Source organism: Neospora caninum, chromosome XI, assembly GCF_000208865.1.
Source record: "Neospora caninum Liverpool complete genome, chromosome XI".
In the NCBI taxonomy this organism is placed as follows: domain Eukaryota; phylum Apicomplexa; class Conoidasida; order Eucoccidiorida; family Sarcocystidae; genus Neospora; species Neospora caninum.
This window is the reverse complement of record NC_018397.1, coordinates 3,090,598-3,115,718: the sequence shown is the minus strand read 5'-3', so window position 1 is coordinate 3,115,718 and position 25,121 is coordinate 3,090,598. Positions and strand designations below refer to the sequence as shown.

Here is a 25,121-nt window from a genome sequence, read left to right as displayed (position 1 = left end):
CAAACGCCGTTTTCAAAGGTGGTAACTATATTTGTAAATCAGTGCTTCACGTGTCGCAATTCATGCAATTCCCACACTGCATTCTAAAACCTCAAGTTGGGACAGGTTTTTTGTACCGCTGCTGTAGTCGTGGTAGCTGCCTGACGGATACAACGCCTGCAAACTTCGGGGTCGAGAAATACTGCATGCGAGAAGTGTATGGGAGTGGACCGGAAACTGGCTCTCATTTAGAGAGCACCCTTCATGTTGCATCACCTTCCCGTCGTGTATCAGTGAAAATTGTCACCTCCTGACGGCACGCTTGTGTGCACTCGAGCACGCGCGTTTGTTTTTTAAGAGACGGGAAGGATTGTTTCGCTACTTCTGTCGAGAACAACGTCGCTGTCGCATTCCTCGACACAGTCAAGTGAACCAGGCGGGTCCTGCGTGCTTCCGACCAGATTTTTGTAGGCGTGATTGGCTATTTGGAAATACAAAGGCAGCAAGAACTTTTCTCCCAGGGGGGTCTGAAACGCACGCATAAGAAACGCCTTACACAAGCACGCCCGCAACCCGTGCGCTGAACGCGAATGGGTTTGGGGGCATGCAGGTGGTTCCTTACGGCGGCCGCCTCAGGCAGTGCCCGTCCACAAAAAAGAAATTGCAGCAACAAGATTCTCTGCGTGGACATCTACGCACTTTGCGGATCCAGAGCGCGTCGCGTATCCGCCGGGGCGCTGTGGTCCCTCCACGTGGCAGGACGCCTCGTGACACCAGTTTCAGGCAGACGCAGCTTCAGTGCTTTGCAGCACGCGAAAGGTTGAAGACTGGCAAACCCTCCTAATCAACTCTCGAGTGGCCACGAGAATTTCTTTCGCTGTCGTCGCTGTCACTTCTCACTAAAAAAGAGACGGTGAAGAGGGGCACGTCTCCGTTGGTGTGTGGCCAATTTTGCTGGCTGGTTCAAAAGCCTCGGTGCAGAAGAGCGCTCATTTTAATATGTAGTTTAATTGGAAGCTGGAAGACGGAATCGTTATTAAGCGCCAGGTAGTCCTGGACACTGAATCCATGAGCGGGAGCTCAAGCGAGTGTACTCCCCCGTACTTGAGTTTGAAACGCGTCGAGCCAAGCCGGACGGCGTTTCCTCTCGCACACACACGACACGCCATGAACTTTTTGTCTGCGAAGAAGACAGGGAAACACCCCGCGACGCACCGTCCGTTTGCGAGATGCATGCAGAAAACAGCGGCGCCCCCACTTACGTTTCCAAAGGGGCTACGTCCACGAATGTGTCTGGCTTCGTTCACAAATGGAAGAGAACTTCTCGTCCTTCTTCCTAGTTCCTTCGCCTTCACTAGCTTTCAGCGTCGCTTCCCCCTTTCTCTGGCGCGTCGCCGCGAAGATCGAGGAGGAACGGAAAACCAACTCCTTGTGTTGCTTCGAAGATCCTCTCTTCTACAGCGTAGCGCTTGAGCAGATACTCGAGAAGCGTCGCGTAAAAGTTCCGGCTCGTCGCCCCTGAAGGGTCTCTTGGAGCCTCTTCGCCCCTCGCCTCGGCTCCAGTCGAAGGACGCAGAAGGTGAGCAGCTCCAGCGGGAAGGAAAGAAGCGACAGCAAGGGGGGAAGGCGACGGGTGTCCAGACACAGCACCCAGATGGATAAGCAGCGGCAGGAACTGCTTCGCGGTGTCTGCGTAAGGTCGTAAGATATTTTGCGCCACAAACCTGATACATCAGCACACAGCGGGAAAGAACACCCGCATGCATTGGAAACGCGCGACCGACGCGACTTCTCCATGGTCTCCGCTGACTCACGGCCAAACCCATTCAACACGTAGTCGAAGCTCCGGAAATACATCGGCAGCTGGTGCAAAAGGTCATCTGGGAGTGTTTCCTCTCCAAAGGAACGTCAACGATCAACCCGGCACTGACTCTATCCTCTGGCCTTGAGACTCCCTCTTTCTCTCTTGACGAGCCCCCCCAATCCCTATGCGAGAGTATGTGGACAAATCTGCCGTAACTGTTGGTGTCGCTGGAACGCCGCGATGCAGCCATTCTCGTTGCTGGCCATCTGCATCCCTGAATAAAAACGTGTCTCCCAAACGTGCGGAGCTACGCGGCCCAGTCGTCCCGCCGCTCTGGCGTCTGCATATTTTGAGTTCCAAGTTCGGCTTATCTTCGCTGAAACGTAAGCAATCGCCGCAGGTTGGGTATAGAGTGCCCACCCTGTCTACTTGTCCAAGTGTTCCTCTACCTCTCTACCTATGGGGTCACCGACTCTTAAACGTCTTCCACTAAACAACTTCAGAAATCGCGCGTTTCTTACGCGTTAACGATCTCCGTTCCCGCTGCCATGGCCTTTTCAACCGTGTCTCGCAGGAGCTCCCACAGCGCGTCTTGCAGCAGCAGCTCTGGGCAGACGATTTCCAGTTCTTCGTCCTCTTCGCCGACGCCGAAAGAACCGAGCAGCGAAGCAGCGCTGACAGGCACACGCTCGCCGCCCCCTCGACAGAGCGGGTCTTTCTGAGAGAAAAAGCTCAGGCGCCCGCGTGAGACGACGCGATCCAGACGACAGGCCGTGACAGTCGGCGAGCCGCGCCGCCGGTGCTGCAGGCTTCGACGCTGAGAAGACGGGAAAAACGCAGAGGTGGGAGGCGGAGAAAAGCATGAGCAGAAGGCGACTCGGGGAAAGAAGGGAACGTAGAAGAGACAGCTGATGAGGAATCGAACGACGAACTAAGGGTATCCTGTTATGGAGAGCATCCACTCTAGAGAGACACCAGAAACACAGCCCCCCCCCCCCCCCCCCCTGAAGTGTAGCCCTGTCCCGTCTGTCGCTCCGTCGCTTGCGCGCCTTCCTTTTTCCGTTGTGTCTTTTTCCCGCTTCGCCAGCCTGTCCCTTTTTGCTTCTCTCACTTGCTCGGCACGTTGTCGGCCAACAGCGCAGACGGCTGAGAGCGTTGCAGCGCCGCCTGCGTGTCGTTCTGTGCTCCCGCCGCGACGCGTGGAGATGGCGGAGCCTGCGTCTCTTCCGATTCGTGCTCCATCTTTGAATCCGCCATTATCTTTCGCTTCTCGTCGCCCCACTTCTCGCGGAGTCTCCTCGTTCAAAAACACACCCGCCGTCAGGCTCACCACGCTGCTCGCACGCCCCGCTCCGCTGCAGAAAACCAGAAAACGAAACGAATGGATGAAAACGCAAAGTCGACAGAAACGTGCGAATAGACAGAAATTTAGAGAAGGATATAAAGACAGACAACATACAGATACAGAGAAAGATGTAGAGAAAGAGAGATAGAGATAGATACGTCGAAGAGAAGAGGCAGGAAGACCAACAAGCCTGTCGATGTACATGGACATGGATCAGATCGTGGACAATCACGCACGCAGAGATGTTTTCCTGGAGGATTCGGTCTCCAGATCGGACGCGAAATCCGCAAATCTCGTTTTGGCTAGACGACTGACTGGGCGCCTCCGAGAGGGATGTGCGAGACCCATAACGATGCGACTACGGTAGCCCCACAGAAACCGCCAAGTGCGTGCGTGCGGTCGGGGTGTATCCTTGGTGACACATGCCGTTGTGGCCTTGCGAGCACTGTCTCTCCGCGTACCAGACGCTGCTATGCGAAGGAGACACTGAACCGGGGGTTGGGCTCCGCGCCCAAGCGGAAGTCAAGAGAGAGGGATGCTCTGTGGACAAATGGCGATGGGAAGGCCGGGGCGAAGAAGAGAGAGAAGAGACGCGGTTCATGTACGGCCCCTCGCAGCGCAGGAAGAGAGACAGAGGAAGAAAACGCCGGTCGCTCGCTGTCAGAACCTGCGGGGACAGACAAAAAAAAAAATAGAGGACAAAAGGCGCGGATTCATCTGCAGATCAAGGTCAATTTTTATGCGGCCCCCATCGCGCGCAACTTTCACGGCCACCTGCGCGTGAGAAAACCGAGACAAAAACGAGAAATTTTAAGTGTACAGCCTACCCAACCAGCACATCCTCGTCAATCCTTTTGCAAGAAAGAAAAGAATATATCGCTTTGACTACCGGCATATACTTTTGTGTCTCCGTAAACGCGAACTACATTCATATCTTTTCATATAGATATATATGCACGTATCTAGATGTTCACAGCATCTGTCTATTCAGCTGTTTGTGATTCCTCTGTAAAAAATGATACAGATGTGGAAACAAGCGCCAACGTCTTCTCACGACTCTCCCTAGCGCGTGCGCACCCGGCTTCCCGCCGTCGCTGTAAGAAGGCGACTTGTTCCCTTCCCCTCCCTCTGGTGCCGCCCCTCCTCGACTCCTCTTCATCCTCCACTTACCGCCAGCGGAGGCGTTCGATCCTCCCGCGACAGCTCCTCGAGGATTTTCGTCAAAGACCTCGCAACATCGACGAGAGCCGCCAGTGTTTGCGCAACCTGAAATGCGTTCAAGCGTGCGACAGCGATCGCGACTCTAACATATTCTCCAGTTTCCAAGGGTGGACCAGACGAGAAAACGGAGAATAGCGATCTTCTCTCCGTGTACGTACACACTGCACACAGAGGCAAATCGTCTGATGCATAGAGCACGCGCGTGCATGCGGGCAGAAAAAGAGATACGAGAACAGAGCACACAAAGAGAAAGAGAACGTTTCACACTCACTTCTATGCCAAAAGGCCAGAAGCAGCACAGACAACTCTCGGTGAGGTATGCTCCGGTTGTTTCCTCGCCAGCGACACAAGGTCGGTTTCTTCTTCAAAGTAGGAAAGCACCAACCACGCGTTCTTCCCGACCTTCTCCGGTGGCTAGGAAACAAGCAGAGTTTGCCTTGTGTCTTGGCTCTCCCAGACAGCATTTCCCCAGCCGGGTAGAAGAAAGGAGACACTGCGCTGTCGTGGGCGCTATCCTTCGGTCTCTCGTCCCTGGGCTCGGGCGAGGCAAGTCCGAAAGAACCAAAACCTTTCAGAGAATGCTACTTTTTCCGACGATGCACTTCTCAGAGCGTGTATTTCTCGTCTCACCCTCTTCCCCTTGCTGTCTGTTAAAATACCTCGGTTAGAATCGTCAGTCTTGGTCGCTTCCAGGATCTTCATTCGGCCTTCTTACCTCGTGAGCAGCTGGTAGGAAGCCGCGGCGGATTCCGGTCTCGCGTCTCTCGCTGAAGAGTCTCTTCTCGGAGTCGGTCTCGTCCGCTGGAGGTGCGTTGTCCTCGCGCTCCAGAGGGGGAATCTCCAATTCTCCCACACTCCGACGCGGGTGTCCCTCCTCTTCCTCGTGCGGACTGTTCCTTTGTTCTCTCTCCCGCCCACATTCTCGCTCTTGGCAGGGTGAAGGCGAAGACTCGCCTCGGCCTCCTTCCAGGTGTCTCCCCTCGCCCTGCTTCGTTCCGCCCCGCCTGGAATGGCTCTTCTCTTTCTCGCCTTCGCCGGGACACTGAGACGACGCAAAGAGCGAGGTGATGAGGCGACGATAGCTCTTGGGGGAAATGACCCGCACACGCCGACACCAGAGCGAGGAGTCCACGAGGCGAGCTTCTCGCGACGGCGCCGCAGCGCAGCACGAGCACCCCGGAAGAAAGAAGGCCGGCGGCGGCGGAAAGGTGTGAGAGACCGGGAGAAGAAAGCCGAACTTTGAAAAGGCCGAAACGGTGCTGTTGCAGATTTGAAGAACCAGGTAGATGCCTCTCTAAAAGGAAAAAAACACGAGGGACGGCAGGAACGAAAAGACGCACAGGAAGCGCATGCAGACACCGGGAGCTCGGTTCTGGCGAAAATCCACCGCGCTGTCTTGTGTGCTCTTCCACATCTGACTGTGTTCACAGAAAGAGGCAACGCAGAACGTCCGCCTGCCTTCGAGTGTCTCTGCGTCCAAACACAGAGAGGCAAAAGCTCTGGCCCCTGTCCCCACCCCTTGGGTGTGTATCCACCGTTTCCCACCCTCCATCAAAAATTACACATCCATATACATACATATACATATATATATATGTATATACAAGTGTATATATGTATATGTGTTTGTGTGGGTTCCGAGTTTCCTTTTTTCTTGTTGGGTGTATATGCGTATGGAGTTCCTTTTGTGCTCGTGTTTCTCTCTGGTGCTTCTTGCTTCCCTTGGCCGATAGATTTCGTTTGTTTCGTGCTTTCGCGTTTTTCCTCTGTTTGCGCCTACTTGATCGAACGTCGAGGGCACTGCCGCGCGCCGCGCCTCTCCCGCCTCTTCGCTGCGCGGATCTTCCGCGAAGAGGCCCTCGGCCCAGCCGGCTCGTCGCCTGCTCTCCTCTGCGGTCGCACGGAACGGGGTTCTCCCGCCCCTCCTGCGTTCACCTTCTCGCTCCTCGCCGGCCGCCGCCACGCGACTCGCCCCCGAGACGCGCGCAGAGAACGAAGCAGAATAGCGAGGCGGCTGAGAGGCGAGACACTCCAAGAGCGAGACGGGGCTCAGCACGCAAGTGCCGTCGACGAGAGAAAGCAGCAAGCTGTGGGACGCGGAGAGGGAAAAGTCCAGGAGCAGACGGAACCATCGCCAGACGAATTGCTGAGAGCACAGCGCATGCAGACATAAGACGCACATAAATCGACAAGGAAAACGCTGCCGCCAGGAATGGTGGAACTTTCCAAAAGGGAGAAACACACTTCAATCGCAAGCCTCTGTTTAGAGACGAAGCGCTCCAGTCTAGAGAGGCTTCAGCGGGCAAAGAGCCGGAAAAGGTATCGCAAGCGGAAAGGACGGTATCTCCAGCGTCTCCATTATTTTCTATCTCTCTCGTGTGATGATGCTCGTTCTTCTGCTCTTCTTTCCACTCCGCATCGACCTGTGCCTTGGTCTCCGCTTCCCGTCTTCCACCCCCAAAACCCCGCCTCCCCAAGAGCCCCACGAGACGCGTCCGGACCGCGTCAGACTTGCGACCATGAGCTAGGACGTTTTCCCCCGTCTCCCCCTTTCCTCCCTCCTCGCTCGCCTCCCGTTTTTCCCCCTTCTCTCTTTCTCGCCCTTCCTTGCCTGTTGATCAGTCTCCATGGCTCGCCAAGGAGGCAGAAGCGTCAGAAGCTGCGCATACAACGCCGCCTCTTCAAGTGTGGCCAGTTGCGGGGTCTGGGCGAAGCCGTGTGGCCCAAGAACGAACTGCATGCGTCCTTCGAGGAGCTGCAGACTTCGCAGAAGACCAGAAACCCGTCGTCTCTCGCGATCCGCTCTCGCCTTCTCGCCCCATGTCTGTCGCTTCCCGCTGTCTCCGGCGCGGTCTTCCCACGGCCGCGCTCGCTCGGCTGAACTGGCAGCAGGCGCGAAGCACGACGACGGCCCTAGCTGGCGAAGACCGAGAGCGAGCAGTCCGAGAAGGCGGCAGAAAAGCAAATGCGATGGCGATCGCCGAACCTTCAGAGACGAATCTGTCCATTCTTGACGTGCCCAGCCGCCGCTGCGACACGCCTCTGAGGACCGCGACAGCGTCAGGGACTCGTACGCTGGCACCCACGTGGAGGAGACAGTTGAGGCAAGTCCACTTTGCGGGTGCGAGGGCGGGAGCGGCAGGAAGGCGGGCGTTCGGACGGGATGTAGAAAGGTTTGGAACGGCGGGAGAGTGAGAAGCGCGACGAAGAAGTCCGCGTCGAGGAGCGCCTCAGGCAGCGACGGGTGCGCGGTCCTGAGCGCTTTCGAGAGCGACGATGAGGAACCCAGCGGGGGCGGTGTGTGGAGAGAGTCGGCTGTCCGCTCGCTCTCGTTTCGGGCCTGGGCTTTGTCGTCTTCGGCCACAGCGTGCCCGCAACTGTCTCTGCTTCGAGACGCACGCACTTCGAACAAGTCTTCTCCCGCGGAATCGGCGTCCAGGAGAGGAGCCGCGGACGCCGCGGCGCTGCTGAAGAGCGCGGCGGCGCCTCCAGGTGTTCGCGGCGCGACTCCAGACTGCAGGAGGAGGGCGAAGAAGGCAAAGTAAGAAGCGACGGTTCGCGACGCAACTTCCTCCACCAAGAAGCTCGGGCTCTGGAGAACCAGCGGCGTTTTCGCCGAGAAGAGCGCCGCTTCGCGTCTCTTCTCATCTGCACTTGCGTCGCCCATCCACGCACGGGACGCGCCAGGACGCGGAGACAGAGACACACATCGGGGCAGAGGGTGACGAAGCAGTTGCTGCTGGGACGCCCACAACTCGCGCGTCACGACGGGCGCGACCGAGGGGAAGCTCGCATTGAGGAGTCCGACCTGGAGCTGGATTTGGGCCGACAACGCGCAACCAATGGAGAGGAAACGGACGAGAGGCAGCTGCAGAAACGCGCTCAAGGGGGCGCTCAACGACAGCGGGGGTTCCGAGAGGTCTTCTGCAGGGTCGAACTCTCGACTCCGGCGCGACCGCAGCGCAAGACGTTCGAGCGCTCTCTGGAGCGCCAGGGCGACGAGGGGGGCGACGGGTTCGAGGGTGGGGCCTTCTGCGTCTTCGCGGCGAAGGCTCGTGTCTCTGTCTTCCATTCTGGCGCTCGGCCTGCGACTCGCAGCCGAAGGCGCGTCTTCGGAAACGCGGCGCGAAGCGAACGGATGCAGAAAGCGGGGTGTCCCTGCACCCGGGTCTGCGTCGGTCTTCTTGTCTTCCGGGCTGTCTCTCGGGAGCCTGCGCTCTCCACTCTGCGCGGCCGCGCCGCTTTGCGCGTGAGCTGCTGCCACCGAAGCATTCAACAGCGCCAGGAAGGCGTTCAGGAACAAGCGTGGGAGGCTGAGATGCAGCAGCGCAGAGACCCGGAGGAGACAGGGGACGTCGGGCGTCGAGGCGAGGAGGGCAGCAATCCGCGTCTCTTCGGGGACCGACGAGGCGGCGTCGGGGAAGCACGCGAAGAAGGCGGGCGAGGAGACAGCGAGGGCGCCCGGGAAGATTTCGCGGTCTCCAGAGACACCCGCCAGCGCCTGCGGCCTCGAGACCACTCGCCACATTGTGTGGACTTGGTCGAGGAGTTCTGTGAGTTGCGTCTCGAGACCCGAGGCCCCGAACGCGACGAGAGGCGAGGGGACCGTCTCGTTTTCTTCAGGCTTTCCAGGTGCCCGCAGAGAAGGCCCGCTGCACACTGCGTCGTCCGCAGAAAAAGAGAGGAAACTCCAGAGCGTGGAGAACACAGTGAAGCCGTCGAGCGCAGCCAGCATGTCGAGAACGTCCGCCTCTTCCGGAGGCGCTCGGAACTTGTCCACTGGCCGCGGCGGAATTCTCGCTTTCAAATCTGCATGCGCCCTCGCCTCTCTCACGAGCTCCACCTCCGCCGCCCTAGGGCCTGCGCCGGCGTCTGGCTCTGGGGTGGGGGAGAAGCGCACACCCCGGGCAGAGACCGTCGCGACGCCTCCACGGCCTTCTTCCCACTCTTCTTCTCTTTTCTCCGGAGCGCAGACGGCTGCGAGCAGCGCAGAGAGATCGACGCCCTCCACGGGTGGATAGCGAGAAGAGAAGACGCCGCTCCGCCTGGAGGTTCCCGGGCCAGCGAGATGCACCCCAGCCCCGTCCGGCGAGTTCGAAGCCCGCGTATGCGGGAAGAAGGAACAGAGCGAAGAGAAGGCAGACAAGCGGAACGGTTTGCGAGGCTTCAGAGCGTCGCCGCGTCGTTTCCCTGCCCACGGAGCACCCAAGGCCTCTAAGAGAGGCTGGGGCCCCCGGCCGCCGACACCTCCCCCGCGGTTTGTCTCTTGCGCGACCTTCTCTCGCAACACCGCAAGGAGACACTTCTGCACGGCAAACAGCAGCTCACTCGCCCGCATGCGGAGCCTCAAGCTCGCCGAAACCGTTCCGTCTCCCTTTTGGGCCCTGCCGCTCGTCTCCACCTCGCCGCTGATTCCCGCGGGTGCTCCAGCCTCTGCCGCCTCGGCGGCTTCTGCAGCCTCAGCGGCGTGCACCAGGTTTTCGAGGATCTCTGCGCTTGGGAAACACGGCAGTCCGGTGCCTGCGGAGAAAAGCGGTTTGGAGAGGAAAGCGAGTGGGGGGTACGCGCTCTCTTTCGCTGCGCTCTTCAGTGCCTCGTCTTGCCACAGCGGCGAGAGCGAGGCCGCGCGTCCGGCTCGGCCCGACGCGTCTGCCAGAGGGTGGATCTTTGCACAGAAACGCGAGAGGAAGTAATTCTGTTCCGCGTGGCCAACGAGAGGCACCGAGGGCGACGGCGAGCGGCTTCGCTCTCGAGGCGACCGAGCCACAAACGGCCCGTCGTCGGCCCCGGAGGCGAGGGCGGAGTCGCGCGAGAGCGCGAAGGAAACGAGCAGCTCGCCGCCTCGGCGCGAAGGCGTCACGCTGCCGCGTTGCGAGCACGAATCGTCGATCTCTTCGGGATGACGCAGCGGCGAGGGGTTGCCTCCTGCGCTCAACGGCAGAGCCGCGGACAGGGCGGGGCGCGAGGAAGGAAGAGAGTTCTGCTCGTTTTTGTCGGATGCCGGGCCGAGCGAGGACGTTCCGAACTGGGCCGACCGGAAGAAGCAGCGAGAAGGCGGCGAGGAAGCTGTGCGAACGTCTGTCGTCCAGTTGCACGTCACCAGCTGCAGCGCGAGAGCGAGAAGCAGGCGGAAGAACTCGCTTCTGAAGAAGATGACCCCGAAGGAAGCGTCGGCGACAGACGCCTCGCGTTCACAGATTTCCACGAGGGTCGAGAGGACCGGGAAGATCGCCGCTTGGAACGGGGGCTCGACGCCACTCAAAGGAGAGGAGACGGTCGACTCTGGAGCCTTCAGCCGCGACGCCAAGCCAGGCGACGCCTCTCGGTCGGTTTCGCCCTCCAGCAAGTTTCGCACATTTTCATCGGACGCGTCGCCGTCCACTTTCTTCTCTGGGAGTAAGTACAGGGGGAAGACGCTGCGTTCCCTGCTCACGCACAACAGCTGGAGGAAGGCGGCGAGCAGCGAGAGTTGAGCGTCTGCGAGGGATTCGCCGACTCCCACGCGGCACGCAAACACGCCTGCGGCCCAGGCCTCACTCACCAGCGATCCGGAAACGGACTCCCACGAGTTTCCACCGTCGCCTCTGCTTCCGGCTGTCTCCTTACTTCCCTCGCAAGTGTCTCCGACCTTTGTCCCCCACGCGTCCGGTCGGTCTCGCCCTTCGTGGGAGTTGCCGAACGGGTCTGCGTCCCGTCCCCAGGGCGTCGGCCTGTACATCTCCACTTGCCTGTCGCTTTTTCTCCGAGATCGACCGTCAGGCGACGCGCCTCGTTTCCTCTTTGCTCTCTCCAGAGAAGAAAAGGGGCGACACAGGGGGACGGCCTGAAGCGTGACGTGGGTGGCGAGCAGCACGAGGCTTCGCCGGTCAAAGATGAAGCCGGGGCCGTACTGCTCCGGACTGCTCAGCACTCCGCAAGCGCGGACCAAAGAGACGGAGAGGAGCGGCGAGAAGACAGGGTCTGCGGAGCTTCGCCACCCTCCCGTCTCTCCCGACAACTCGCCACTCGATGCCAGCTCCTGGAGGACTGCGCAGCCTTCTCCGCCGACGCCTTCTTCGAGCGCCGCCCTGAGGAGTCGGCGGCGGGCCCAAAAGTCCGCGAACCCCTCCAAGTTCGTCCCCCCACCCGGCGCCGGCTGCGTACAGCGCCGCGGAAGGCCGCGCATGCAACCAGACTGAGTAGGGAAGGAAGAGCAGCTAGGTGAGGAGCTGGACGAACTGGGCGAGGCAGAGACCACGCAGGCCGAGTCGCCGCTCCCAGGGAGAGGCACGAGAGAAAAGGAAGACGCTGCCGACCCCGGCTGGGCCTGCTGGAGATAGGCCGGCGAGATGGCCCGCGAGCGAAGCCAGAGAAGAAGCCGGACGAGGCTCCGTTGCGTGGAAGGCAGCGGCGCGAGGCCGAGAGAGCGAGAGGGGGTGTGGGGCGCCGGCGCCTTGTGGAATTTCGAGGGGAAAAACGCAGCGAGGAGGCTCGGGTCGGAAGAGAGGAAAGAGAACAAGTTGAAGAAGTCCCGGTAGTCGCCGACGCACGGCGCCTGCGTAACGAAAAGATGGGCAATCGACGCTGAGGCCTTCTTGTCAGGGGAGCTCGCGTCGCGCTTCCCTTGCACGCGAAGCGCGAGAGGCAGCGCACGCAGCTGGGAGACGAGAATCCGCAGAAGTGCCTGGAAAGCCCCACACAGCTCGATCGCTGCGAGACTGGCGACGAAGCCGAGTTCGTCTTCTTCTTCGTCGCCGAGTCCCCACGAGGCTGTCCCCCCTGGCCCTTTGTCGCCACTCGCTAGCTCCGCGACGCCGCCTCTGGGGAAGAACGACGACGAGGATCTCGAGAAGGCCCCCGGCGTGCAGGCCGACGCCTCGTCGCCTGCTCGATCGGCGACGCCCGCCGCGGCCTCTGCGCAGCCCTTCCCCACACTCTTCTTCACACTGTCTCTGCCTGGGGCGGAGCTTGTGGGGCGCAGGCCGCTGGCGCGCCGCGAGAAGGCCGCCGGACAGGCAGCGGCCGAAGACCCCAGCGAGGAGTACAGCGGGGCGTCGAAGCCGGCGCTAGAAATCAGCCGAGAGAAGAGCGTCGGGCCGCAGGGGTCGAGCGAAGGCAAGTCGGCAGCTGCGAAGGGCAGAAGAACCCCGTCCGAGTCTGGCGCGTGGCAGGCTCCTCTCTCTGGACTCTCCGAACCGTTTGGAACCGGCGTCGTGTTCAACCAGAGGCGCGCCCGAGCCCAGTCGACTTTCTGCCAGGTGGCGAGCAGCATGCGGGCCACGCGATTCAGCAGCTTCCACCCTCCCAGGCTCGTGTCTTCGGGCTTTTTCCCTGGAAGGCTCTTTCCTCCCCAGAGCGCGGCAGCGCCGAGACAGTCGTCGCCCCCGGCGCTCTGCACGTCGTTCTTTCTTCGGCCGCGGACGAGAGACGCCATTGTTCTCACTCCCAACACCGTCTGCTGGAGGAGTTGCAGATGGACCGCCTGGGCGCCGGAAGAAAAGCAGAGTTGTTCGAGGAGCAGCAGAGCGATCCGCAAGAGTTTCAGGTCGCCCAGCGACGCCACGCGAGTTGGTGCAGCCCCCCTGCCCCGACCCTTCTTCGGTTCCGACCCCGCCGCCCTGTCCTCTATGGGCGCGTCAGCAGACTCGAGAACATCGAGAAGCACTTGCTGCGCAAAATTCACCGACGTCCAGAGGAGCGGCTCTTCGGTCGCCTCTTCGTCCAGCAGGCCGCCACCCCCGCCGATGAAAATGAGGTCGTGCTGGAGCGCCGGCGGGCCGTCCGCCTGCGCGGACCCCGAGAGCAGCAGAAGGAGCAGCTGCGCCAGAAGAAGGCGATACTCCTTCATGGGCTCTTTGGCGTACAGATCTCTCAGGCCTTTGCTCAGCACACCGCTGGGGACGAGCAGGTCGACGAATCGCAGCTGGCTCCGCCGCGGACTGGCGCCCTGGCTCTTGTCCTTCTCGGAAGCTTTCTCGCCAGCATCCGTGCCTGTGCGCGCAGCCGCCGTCCACCTCTCCAGCAAGTTCTGGATCTCGCTCGGAGCAAACGTGAGGCAGACGGAGAATGGCGAAGACGTGGAGAAGCGGGAGAAGGCAGGCGCCCCATCGCGCCCGAGGCCTGCGCCGCGCCCGAGGCCTTCGCCCGCGAAACCGTCCGCGGCGCGGCCGCCTGTCTCTGTGTCTCCGCGGCCCCTCTGGAGCCCGAGAGACGCCACAGTGAGGAGGTTCAGGAGCGACGCCGCGACTACCTTGAGCCGCGACGAGGCTTCGAGGAGCGCAAAGACGGACTGGACAAAGTTGGCAGGTGCGCGCGCCTTCGTCCGGGCGCTTGGGCCCCCCCCACCGCGGCAGAGCCCTGGAGACACCCCAGAGGCAGACAGGCAGCCGTGGTCCGCCAAGAGGAGAAACGCCTCCTGGTCTTGCAGGGCGGCGAGGACGTCTCCAGGGTACGACGGCAGGAGGTCCGGAACGCAAGGCCACAGCGGCGACGAGGAGATGCCAAAGTCTTCCGGCAGAGTTGCTGCCGGCGAGAACGCCAGCTTGCTCAGCTGGCTCTGAAGACGCGAGAGGAGTGGGCCGGGCGCAGCGGCAGGCACTGGGCCTCCCTTTCGCTTCCTGCTCGCTGTCTCCGCATCTCGCGGCGCCCCCAGCCCGCCGAGGTCCGCGGACGCCCCACAGGCGCCCGCGGCCTCGCCTGCGCCGAGAGCAGCCCCCGTGGGCGAGGCCGCCGTCGCGAGAAAGAGGTGAAGAAACGCCTGTGCAACGAGGCAGAGAATGTTCTGTGAACGATCCGTGTTCGGACTCGTCACGGCCGACGCGCACAGAGCAGCCTCCGCGGGGAGGAGGACGGGGACGGCGTCGAGGACGAGCGACGACGCCTGAGAGGCTTGAAACGCGAGGAAGGTCGCCAGCGCCGCGGAGCCGGAAGCCGACAGACAGAGCGGGACGTTTTCGCGGAGCGCACAGCCGACCCAGTGCGTGCTCCATCGGCCCAGAGACGAGGCGGGAGAGTACGCCTCAGACGGCAGCGCGGAGGAGGAAGAACAAGGCGAGGAAAGCACCACCACGGTCGGGAAGCAGACCCCGCCAGCCGCGTCTCGCGAAGCCACATCGGCGGGCAGCGGTTCGAGGGGGAAGGCCGGAGAGACAGACGAGAAGGAAAAGGAAGAGACGGAGGAACAGAATGCGCAGCATCGACGGATTCGGGCGCTTGAGTCGTTCGAAGCGCAGCCGCCTCGAGGAGGAAGGAGTAGAAGCGAAGACGCAGGAGAAAACGAAGACGCGGGAGACGAACGAGGCAGCAAAGGCCGAGCAGGGTGCAGAGGCGGCGCGCTCAGCAGGGTCGCCGCCAAAGGGGTGATCCACGCCGTCGAAGAGAGAGAGTGGAAGTCGAGCGAGGCCATCGACAGGAGGAGAGAATTGACGAAGGTGAAGAGAAAGGGAGAACTCGCCGAGGGAAGCTGGCTGCGCGCGTATGGCGGACACAGCTCCACGAGGAAATCGCAGCGAAGAAGCGCGGCGAGAGACGAAAGAAAGTTTGAAGCAGAAAGCTGCTCCAAAAGCCGATTCGTCAACTGCAGGGGAAAAGACACGCAACAGTCCATTCGCTGAGTTGTGTTTCATCCGACTGACGGACGGAGGCAAAACAGAAAAAGGAAACCGATCAAACTCCCGCGTGAACATGGGTCGTCCCTGTCATCTCCTTCACAGGAAGACCGGGGATGCGAAAAACGACAGAAAGCTACAGAACGCGATACACACACATCCCGAAAAGGAGAGATAGAAACAGAACAGTACACTAAGAAGATGTGAGCGCATATGAATGAAGGCATAGATCCGACTGTGGGTATGTGGATAGATGTACATGTGAGCACAAGTAGATCTGAGAATGAGAATGGGGGCACATTTATACAGAAATATAGATGTAGGAGCGGCGACGGAAGCGGGAAGATGAACCGCGAAGGCGTACCTCGACGTGGCCGTATACGGCGAGAGTGGCAGCGCGTTTGGCGAAGACGCCTGCGTGTTTGTCCCAGAAGAGAACTTGTAGTCTGTTGCTTCTTTCGTCTTTCAACCGAGTGTGGGGAGGCTGTGCCTCGGCGGCGGTGAACGCCCAGGAGCCCCCCCCGCGAGTCAGAGTCGCCTTGATGGCGCCTGGCGCGTCTGGGTCTCTGTGGGCGAGTTCCGGTTCTCTCTCGTTCTCTCGCTCAGAGGTTGAAAGGGCCTCTGACCATCTTTCGTCTCCATCGCCGTCTCTGCCGCGACTCTTCTTCGGCCGGCCCGCGCCGGCGCACTCCGCGCAGCGATCTGCGTCGCGCGCCCCGCCGTCTGTCTCCTCGCCCGCGACCGGCAGGCGATTCGCGCCCTGGAGGAGACTGAGTGTCTCCGTGGTGGTGGCGAGGAGGATCTCGACGATTTCCGCGCGGTGGGCAAAGTGCTGGAAGGTGCACCCCGCGAGGCGCGTCCACACGAAGCCGAAGAGGAATTCGCAGAGAGCCCCGAAAGTGTCTCTCTGCTCTTCCAGCTGCGCGAGTTGCCGACGCTCGAGGAAGGCCCCGAGGCTCGGCGACGCTGCGCACGCATCCAGGAAGGCGAGATCCTCGCGCGTCCGCTCCGAGGGGACATCGCCTCCGGCCCCCGAAGGCCCCACACGGCTTGTCTCTCTGTCCCCTGTTCCCCTGAAGAGACGGTCTCCGGGCCTGAGGGCACGCGGCGTGGGAAACAGCACCCAGTGGCTCTCTTCGAGGGTTCGTCCACAGGTCTCTGGGTCGGCTGCGTCGCGAACGCTCAGCCCGCTGTCTTGGGCCTCCTGGGGGCCGCCGAACTGCATGCGCGCGAGTTCACGGAAAGGCGCGAGGAAGGCGAGGAACATTGGGTGTTCTTCCTGCTCGAGTGCGTCTTCTCCCTCGCGACGGGTTCTCTCTCGCTCGCGAAGCACAATCTCCCGTGCACTCTCTGTGACAGTCGCCGCACTCAACGCTGCGTGCTGTTGCCAAGACAGAGTCAGTGCGGTTGGCGGGCAGAGCTGCAGGAGGCCGAGAAGCAACAGGAGTGTGCTCTTCAGAACGGGGTACGTGCCGACGCTCTTTTCTTCTTCCATGACCTCGCCGAGAATGTGGAGAAACCTCCGCAGGGAAAACGGAGACAGGAACGCCCCCTCTCGTTGGTCGGTGTCTCCTCTGTCTCCCGCGTCCCTGCGGGTTTCCCAGGCAGAGAGAGAGGCATCGAGGAACGGCGGGGAGAAGAACTCGGGCGTGAAACGCGCAGAGGACGCAGGCAGAGAAAGCGACGCAAAGGAGGCAGAGAAAATGCGCCGAAACGCAGCGGAACGCCGCAGGAACTGAGCCGCCTCGTCTGTCGCCACGTCCAGACGCCTGCGCGAACCCACTGCGATAAGCATCAGCAACTGCCAGTAGGAGTGCACAGACTCTGGGGGAGAAGACAAATCAACCGAGAGAAGGTCCGACGACTGCGGCTGAAGAAGAACCGGCGGCAGGCGGCAGGCCAGCGGAGTGTCGCGACGAGGCCCATCCGGAGGCGAAGCCGCGCGAGAAAATAGAGAGCGACACACAGACACGCAAGACGCCCCTGTCAGCGCGTCGCCGTGCCCCGGCCACAAAACGCGGAAAACATGGAAAATATTCTGCAGAGAACAGGGCGTCAAACAACACCTGAAAAAACACACAAACAGTGCGGAGGGTGGCCATCGTCCTCCTAGATACGGCGTAGCCCCATCCACAATCGCACAAATATAGACAAACAACCCAACGCGTCGCTCCTTCTACACGTCACCACATATGAGTACGTTTGTATATATATGGGTATTTTTGCAGATAGAAGATATATGTGCTTCAAGTGCATGGGACAAAGACGCAGCGGAGAGGAGGCCAGGAAGACAGAGCAACGGGAGACAGACCACTGGCGAGCACGGTTTCGTTTCCTTTGTTCTTCCTCTCCTTCCGAGCGATCGCTTACCTCAGCCCTGTGAGGACCTCTGGAAGGATGCATCTCAGCTGTTGCTGTTGCGCTGCGAGGCAGGCGAGCGCGAAGAGACGCGGCATGAGAGCGAACGGCGCGACGGCAGCGTTGCTTTTGGTGTCGAACGCGTCGAAGGCGGGAGAGGGAGGCGTCTCCCGCGCTGCTCGGCCTCCCGCCTCGGGCGCGGCGTTCTCTCGGCGGCCGGCGCATGCAGGTTTGCTGGTCTTCAGGCTCACGTCTTTCCGCGGGAAGAGCGCGAGGATCTCTCGGACGCTGCTGGAGGCAGCCACGGTCGCTGCGTTGACGGCGAAGGCGGCAGATGGGCCGCTGAGGCCGTAAACGTCTTCGGCAATCACGAGTTCTGCGACGAGGCGCATGGCGGGTGGCCAGGCTGCTAGACGGCAGAACAACGCGCTGGCCGCGATGAAGGCCCTGGCGACGGAACAGAAAAGGCAAAGAGTTCGTGGGAGCACGTCAGCCAAAAACAGAGGAGAAAATGAGCGAGAGACACACGGACAGAAGCAGAGAGACACGCAGGGAAAGAGGAAGAGAGATAGATACAGGGAGAGAGGAAGAGCGAACGGGAGAGAGGGTTGGCGAAGACGATGCAACCCTGTTTGTGGGAAGTGGAGAGATACCCGACAAACATGTCGAGAACCCGAGGCAACGACAAAACGGATCCCAGGAAGAGGAAACGGAGGGGGGGAAAACGCGAGCGATGGGACAGAGAACAGACCAACGACAGCAGAAAGAAGGCAGCCTCGGAGCGAGATCGAAGGGACATAGAGCGGGGCGACGGAGACAACGGAGACAGCAAGGGGAGAAACGACGGCCTGGAAGGAAAGCGAACCAGGAGACGAGACAGGTTTGTTTTTGTAAAGAGAGTAGAGAGGCAAAAGCAGGCAACAAACCCGACAAAGCGGGCGTCAGAGCCCTAGAGGCAACCTTGAACAAACGAGAGACGACGAGCTAAAAAAAGAAAAACTAGAAGACAGAGATGGCCTGTTGTTCTCATCCCTGTACTCATAAGAGTTCGATTCGCGGCACCATCTCCATCAGCCTCCGCTTACCTGACTGCCGCCTCCGGCAAGGGTTTGCCTGTTTGACTGAGGAACTGGAGGCCGGCATCGAGGACAAACCATGCAGTCCTCAAGAGGGAGAGAGAGGGCAGCTCTTGCGTGTCTGCGCGATCTGTCCCTTCTCGCTTCTCAGTTCCTTCTATCTCTTCGGTGTCTCCCGCGCCCCCCAGCGGCACGCGAAGGGCGTGGAGGAGCATGAAGGCGCTGGCGTCGTCGGAGGAGCCCTCGCCTTGCGGTGAAAGGCCCGACGGTTGAGGCCCGCACGACGAGGCTGAGGCACACGAGGCGAAGCTGCCGAAGCGGGAAACCGCGCTGCGTCGGGGGTCGCCGGCGCGCAAGGCAGGCTGCGCTCGAGCCCCGTCTGTAGAGACACCCCACCAGCCTTCGCCCTCGAGGCACGGAGGCCGGGAGGCGTTCGCCAAGAAGGACGCGTTCGGCGCGTTTCGCGAGTCTTCTCGTTTTGCTCCCTCGCGTTCAAACTGCAAGCGGACAGCCGCCGCGGTCGACGCGCATGCAGCCGCAGCGGCGCTGGTCAGGCGCCACACCGGCAGGCCTTGCACTTGAGCTGACACGCCGCGCGGCAGCAGCGACCAGAACTCGGCTCCGCCGCTCACAGCGGACGCATCGAAGAACGTCTGCCTGCGCTGTCGGTCGTTCGCTTCCCCGTTCTCGAGTGGCTCCTGGAAGCCGAGCATCGTGCCAAGACACAGTTCCAGTGGCACTGGCCCGACTGAGGTGTACGTACACCTGAGGGGCGAGGGCACGCTGCACGGGGCGGACGCTGAGCGCGACGGCAGGCCGTCGCCCCTTTGGAAGGCCCGCTCTTTGCTCTCGAGGCTCTCGAGGGGGGAGACATGTTCTGCGGAGGTGGAAGACGGACAGGGTGCGTCACTGGTCGGCAAGAAGAATTCGGGCATCGCAGGGAGAAGCATGCCAGGGAGCGGCTCCGTGAGGAAAGCGAGGAACGCCGCGAGAGAGGTCGCGTCGACGACAACTTCGTCTTCTTCACTCGCTTCCTCGGCCTGCGCGTCCGAGGCCTTCTCCACGACTCGCGAGGCGGGGGCGCGCGGGACGAGGGCGGACACCAGTTGAAGCAGGAGGTGGAGACCAAAGGGGAAAGTGACACATCGCAGGAGGTCGATCAAGACGTACAGGCCACCGTAGCGAGGGCAGGAAGCGAGCCGCGAGTCGCACCCGCCCTGAGCGAGGCGCGTCTCGCGCTGAAGGGAACTGACAAAGTCGCCCCACACGCCGCACGTCGAGCAGGCAGGCCCTCGAAGAGACAGCGAGGCCGCTTGGTCGCCTTCGCTGGCGTCTCCTGGGAGAGGCAGGCGAGCGAGGTCCGCTGCCGAGGCCGCAGTCGAGGAAGGAGAGAACAAGAAGGCGCGGGAGCGAGGAGCGAAGCGGAGCCAGAGATCCTCAGAGATACCGGGACTGTCGACGAGGCCGGAGAGAGCATGGACGAGAGGCTCGAAGCCCTGAAAATGGTGGAGGGGAAGGTGGAGAAGCAGCAGATGCACGAACTCGAGAAGAATCTCCCGCTGCATGCTCAGAAGGGGGTCTGCGGCGGCCGCAGCCGAGCCGGCTTGGCGAAGGCCGTCGCGGACAATGACAAGCGCCTCCAGCGCGGCCGCAAACGACGGCCCTCCACACAGCAGGAGAGGCTGGAGAAACGCATTGACTTCAGTCTCACTCAGGGCGCAGTCTTTCGCAGTTTTCCCCGAGGCGGAGGAGAAGGACGCGGGAGAGAGCGAGCCGTCGCTGCGCTGGTGGCTGTTGAGGAGCGCGAGGGCCGTTGCATGCGCAAAGAGAACGAGAGGCACAACGCTCGGGTGGGCAATGAACTGGTCATACAGCGCGTCGGGATACCCCGCTGCACTCGCGTATCCGGCGCCTCGGTTCTCGACCTTGTCTCCACTCTCCGTGGCCTGTGACGACTCGCGCGCCGGATCGAGGTCGGCGAAAGAAAGGGCGAGAAGGTCGGAACTGTCACCGCCGTCACACTCGAGGTGCTGCTTGAAGGCGTTCAAGAGAGGCGTCATGACACCGCGATGGAGAGCAGCAAAGTGGTCAGCGGAGCCGAGCTGCGCAAGGATCTTCTCGCGGGACGCGTTGCTCGTCTCGAGGCTTCCGTCCCGCCGCCCGCCTCGAAACGGCGCGAACGGATACGCCGCCACCAGAAGAAGCGCCGAGGCATCAGCCACCTCTTGGCCGGCGAGAAGAAGACGCGAGCTGTGCAGCAGGCGGCGATCTTCGCTGCTGCTCGCCGCCAGAGCGCCGACAAACGAGTCGTCTGTCACCATGGACGCGAGGCGGTGGAGTGTGCCGGCCGAGACGGTCCGGTCTCCCGCGCACGCCTCGAGGACGTTTTGGGCGCGATAGAACGCCGCGAAACAGACGAGAAGCGCCTTCTGGATGCGCAGAGTCGCTGCCAAAGCCTTCACGGTCTCAGGCTCCTCAGCCGCCCTCTGGAGGGGTGAGCTGGAAGAGTGCGAGGCCTCGCGTTTCAGGTTTTCCGGGTTCGACGCCCCGCGCGCTCTGAGCTCCGCCGCTTTTCGCCCGTCGAAGCGCCGACTCAAGTCTTCGTAGGTCCGGTAGAGGCCTTCCTCGATGTTCTTCTCGCGCACCAAGCGACACGCGAACGTGAAACAAGCCTTCTCGAGCGAGGAAGAGCAAAGTGATTCCTGTGTTTGGCCTGACTGGCTGTCGCTTTTCTCGCTCTTCTGTCCCTGGCGTGTGTCGCCGGCCGGGGCTGACTGCGACGCGGACGCCGCAGTGCGGAAGATGAAGCCGAGACACCAGAAGAAGTCGACTTGTTCGTCGATGAGGATGTCCTCCACTTCGCGCATCGTGACGGGATCCTCGGAGTCGACGGCCTCCTGGAGAAACGGGGCTGAAAACCGCGGCGAAAGAAGCTGTTGCTGCTTGTTGAACTTGCGCAAAAGGTACACAGACAGAGCCTCATAGATCATCGCTTCAGACGGCACCAACCAGCCGTCTCGCGCAACCTCCGCCGGGGCCGCCGAACCGGGAACGGAATTCTGGCGCGCAGCCCTCTGGGCGAACTGCCTTCGAACAGCCGAGATGGCCGCATGCAGATCGGCTGAGATATTCTGGGGAAGGGCGCGGTCCACGGAAGGGTCAAAGGGTGAGAGGAGCGAGGCGAAGCGCTGCAGGAGTTGCGGCGAGGAAAAGAGCTCTTCGACTTGGGCTGGAGAGTCCGAGAGCGAGAGCGAAATCAGAACTGATTTGAGGTGCATGTAGCTGACGAGACACTTTCGAATTTCGGGAGAAGATCCCGCAGCCAAGGCGGCAGTCGAGGTGGCCGACCCAGAGGGGGGGAGAACGGGCGGTGAAGCAGATGACTTGCTCGAGACAGCCGCAGAGGGAGCGAAGGACGGGGACGAAACGAGAGACGACCGCGCCTCCGGTGCCTTGCTTTGCCCCGCTCCAAAGAGAGAAGAGGAAGAAGCCGGAAGAGAAGAACCTGCACCAGACGCAACTCCAGTCGGCCCTACGCCACCGCCGAAAAGCGAGGAAGATGAAGAAGATGAAGAGGAAGATGAAGAGGAAGATGATGAGGAAGATGAAGATGAAGAGGAAGATGATGAGGAAGATGAGGCAGAGGAAGATGAAGAAAAACACGAAGGCGAAACAGATGAAGATGAAGACGAGGAAGATGAAGAGGAGGAAGATGAAGTGGAGGAAGAGGAAGTGGAGGAAGAGGAAGAGGAGGAAGATGAAGTGGAAGCAATTCCGCCAAACATGCCGGATGTTGTTGTAGCCGCTGCACCACCGGAGAAGAGAGAAGACGAAGCAGGAGACGCAGCACTTCCAAAGAGGCCAGCGGGCTTCTCCGTCGCGCCTCCACTTCCGAACAGAGAGGACGAAGAAGAGCCGGAAGTTCCGCTTCCAAACAAACTTCCATGCGCCTGCGCAGGCTTATCAGTCAATCCAGCGCCGGAAACTGAAGAGGATCCGCCGCTGAACAACGAGGAGCCTCCTGCGCCAAAGAGAGAGGAAGAGGAGGCTCCAGAGAGCCCCGAGGACGTGCCTGAGGCTGTTGCTCCAAAGAGGGCGTTGGGACCAGGAGAGGCCCCTGAGGGCCCTCCGCCGCCGCCGAAAAGCGTCATTTTCTTCTTACTGCCGGTTTTCTCTCTGACTTTTCTTTCTTTGCTGCCTCCCGTGTTCTATTTCGCGTCCGTCTTAATTCTCTGCTGTCCCACCTCCCCAGTTCTACCCTCTCCCTTCCCCTTTGTTAGGTTCCTTCCGCCGTCTCCGTCTGCCTCTTGAACAGACTCGTTATTTCGCATTCTGTTCTTCCCGCCCTGTTCGTTTCCCCTTCGTCTCTCCTCTGGCTTCTCTCTCCGTCGATTCCCGCCGTCCCTCTGGGCCTCCGCAGAGGACGAGCGGGGGTCTGAAGAAAACAGGGGATTTCCTCGCAGGTGTTAGAGAGGGATCCGTGCAGCGTAGGACAAGGAAAGACAGAACCTGGCAGCGCGAGTCGAAAGTTGGCGCCTTTGAGGACAAAGTGGCCCGAGACAACACATCCCCGTGGCCGCATGCGATGAGGGAGGCAAGTCGTGACACAGTGCTCGAAGGCGGGAGGAAACGGTGTTGGGGCTTTCCGCCCTTCCTTTCCTCAGACCTTAAAAGAGGCGGATCTGGAAAAGACGAGACACTCAGAAGAAAGAGACAAACAACGTGGAAGCCTGGAGAAATAAATTGACGGGAGGAAAACGCCTATCGCCTTCCCACCGGATATCTCGGAAACCAGGTGGTGTGCATGTGCGCGCCGCCGTCGCCTGCCACATGCGGCCACGACAGATTCGACGCGTTTCCGGCAGCTAACTGTGTGTGTGTGTACCGCGTTTCTGCGCTGGGACATGGAAACATGTGAAGGACAGTGGAAACGCAAGACGATTCTTTTCCGCCTGCCTTGTAGATGGTTTTGAATCGTGGATTACTGCTTCCCATATCATCCACGGGCACGTATATCCAGCACGAACCAGTACCTTCTGGTTTCCACATCCGACAGGGCACCGTGGACGAACTTGAGTTCGAGGATTGGAACACCTTTTTTCTGTATCGGAAACCAGGGAAATGCGTGACCGGATTCGTGGCAGGAAAGTGGAGAACATTGCTGCCTCCAGCTACTCCAGGCCGCCCCCCCCCCCCCCCGTCCACAGACACTCTATAAAGTTTTCGGAAGCAGACACACGACAGTCCTCGTGGTCCTGAGCTATGGAATGCCAGTCAGTCCTCGTGGGCAAAGTGAACTGGAGTTGAACAGACTTCAAACGGTTGAGGTGTCGAAAAGCGGCACAGTGCGAAACCGTTTCAGTGAGTAGTGCCCTGGTCGGCGGAACGCGCCGCTAGTGAAGGACACAGACAGGACACGGATAATGCGGAAGCTTTGAGGAACGGCGGTTTCACCTTTTCCACCTGACTCCACGCGAGCACATGTCGCATCCCGTGCGTTTCGCGTCCTTGTAGGAGTCATCCTCTTGAGCATTTTCCCGTGGCAGCCTTGGTTCCTGACGCTGCAGAAAAAACACCTCCATTTGATGTCAAACCAGAGCCGAGACATAACTGCGGAAAACCTCACGGGCAACCGCTGTCCACGTCACATAACGAGGAAGCCGATGCTTGTTAGAAAAAAAAGGCGGTTCAGCCCGAGATGACTGACTATACGATGAACTCTTCAGCGTGCGGCCTACGCGCACCTGATCCTTGCCGCGATCTGGGTTGTGGCCGGAGGGCGTGGTCAGCCGATGCCGCACACAAAAAGGATGACGACTGTGAGAAGGAGAATGAGAGGGCTAGTCACGTAAAATTCTTTGCCGACTCTGATGTTTTTACTGCACGTTCTCAATGGTTTGTGCGTTTAGAGGTGTTAACGTACCGGACAGCGAAGAGAGGCGCCGAGCGATCAAGAATCAGATCTTGAAAAAGCACGCGTTTAACAGCCCTTCTGTGAGAGTTCGTGTTGCCACATGACTGCTCGAATGTGTGTGTTTCTCGCACAGCTTCAACACGAGCGATCTGGGTCCCCCTTCTTGTTGGTAGGTCAACACTCCGTAGAGCGTCCTGGCAATAAGACATCGGTAAAAAAAGAATTTGTACATCTTTCTCGGTGCAAGCGAACGTGAGCTGCAGCCAGCATGACTACATGCAGACCACGGAAACGCGTTTGGTTTCTCGTATATCGCGCGAATTCCGTGTGAACGGGATAGACCGAATGTTCCCCCCTTTTCGAGTCGATATAGTGTCACGCAGCGTCCTTCCTCCTCCGACTTCCCCTCTGCCTTCACCGACTGCATCGCATGTCTAGGCAACGGCCGCACGCTGTGGCCCTACCAACTTCGTAGTGGAAGAATCATCCATTGCTCGTTAACGGTGAGGTGTCAGCTTAAACTGCTAGAGCGAACGGGCCTTCACCGAGTGCAGCACAAACAGCGGTTCGGGGCGGGGGGGGGGGGGGGGGCCTTTTCGTCTCCCACATGGATTTCCTGGGAAAAAGTGACGGTTTTTGAAACTCCAATTCGGAGCATTTGGGCAGATCATTCATCATGATCCGTTTGCATGCCCCTGAGCTGTGCGGAACAGGACTTCTTTTCGTTCAAAGCTCCCGTCAAACTGAGGAAATCAACATCCTTGTCTGTACAGCTCCGACAGCCTTCCTGACTTGTTTTACACTACCTCAGGAGAGCGCATCCCCCGTCGAGTGGAGT

The 25,121-nt window shown here is 60.4% G+C and overlaps 1 protein-coding gene across 1 annotated transcript; it reads right to left on the bottom strand.

Annotated features, from left to right (window-relative positions):
• Positions 1-1,333: 1,333 nt before the first annotated feature.
• NCLIV_056720 (putative nucleoporin FG repeat-containing protein) lies at positions 1,334-22,520 on the bottom strand (the record flags this gene model as incomplete). Its single annotated transcript, XM_003885227.1, has 11 exons — positions 1,334-1,703; positions 2,305-2,600; positions 2,895-3,138; positions 3,590-3,795; positions 4,299-4,394; positions 5,065-5,643; positions 6,130-6,436; positions 7,019-14,904; positions 15,300-17,001; positions 17,306-17,740; positions 18,379-22,520. 11 exons carry the CDS (start codon positions 22,518-22,520, stop codon positions 1,334-1,336), a joined length of 16,263 nt encoding a protein of 5,420 aa, XP_003885276.1.
• Between the last annotated feature and the right edge of the window lie 2,601 nt (positions 22,521-25,121).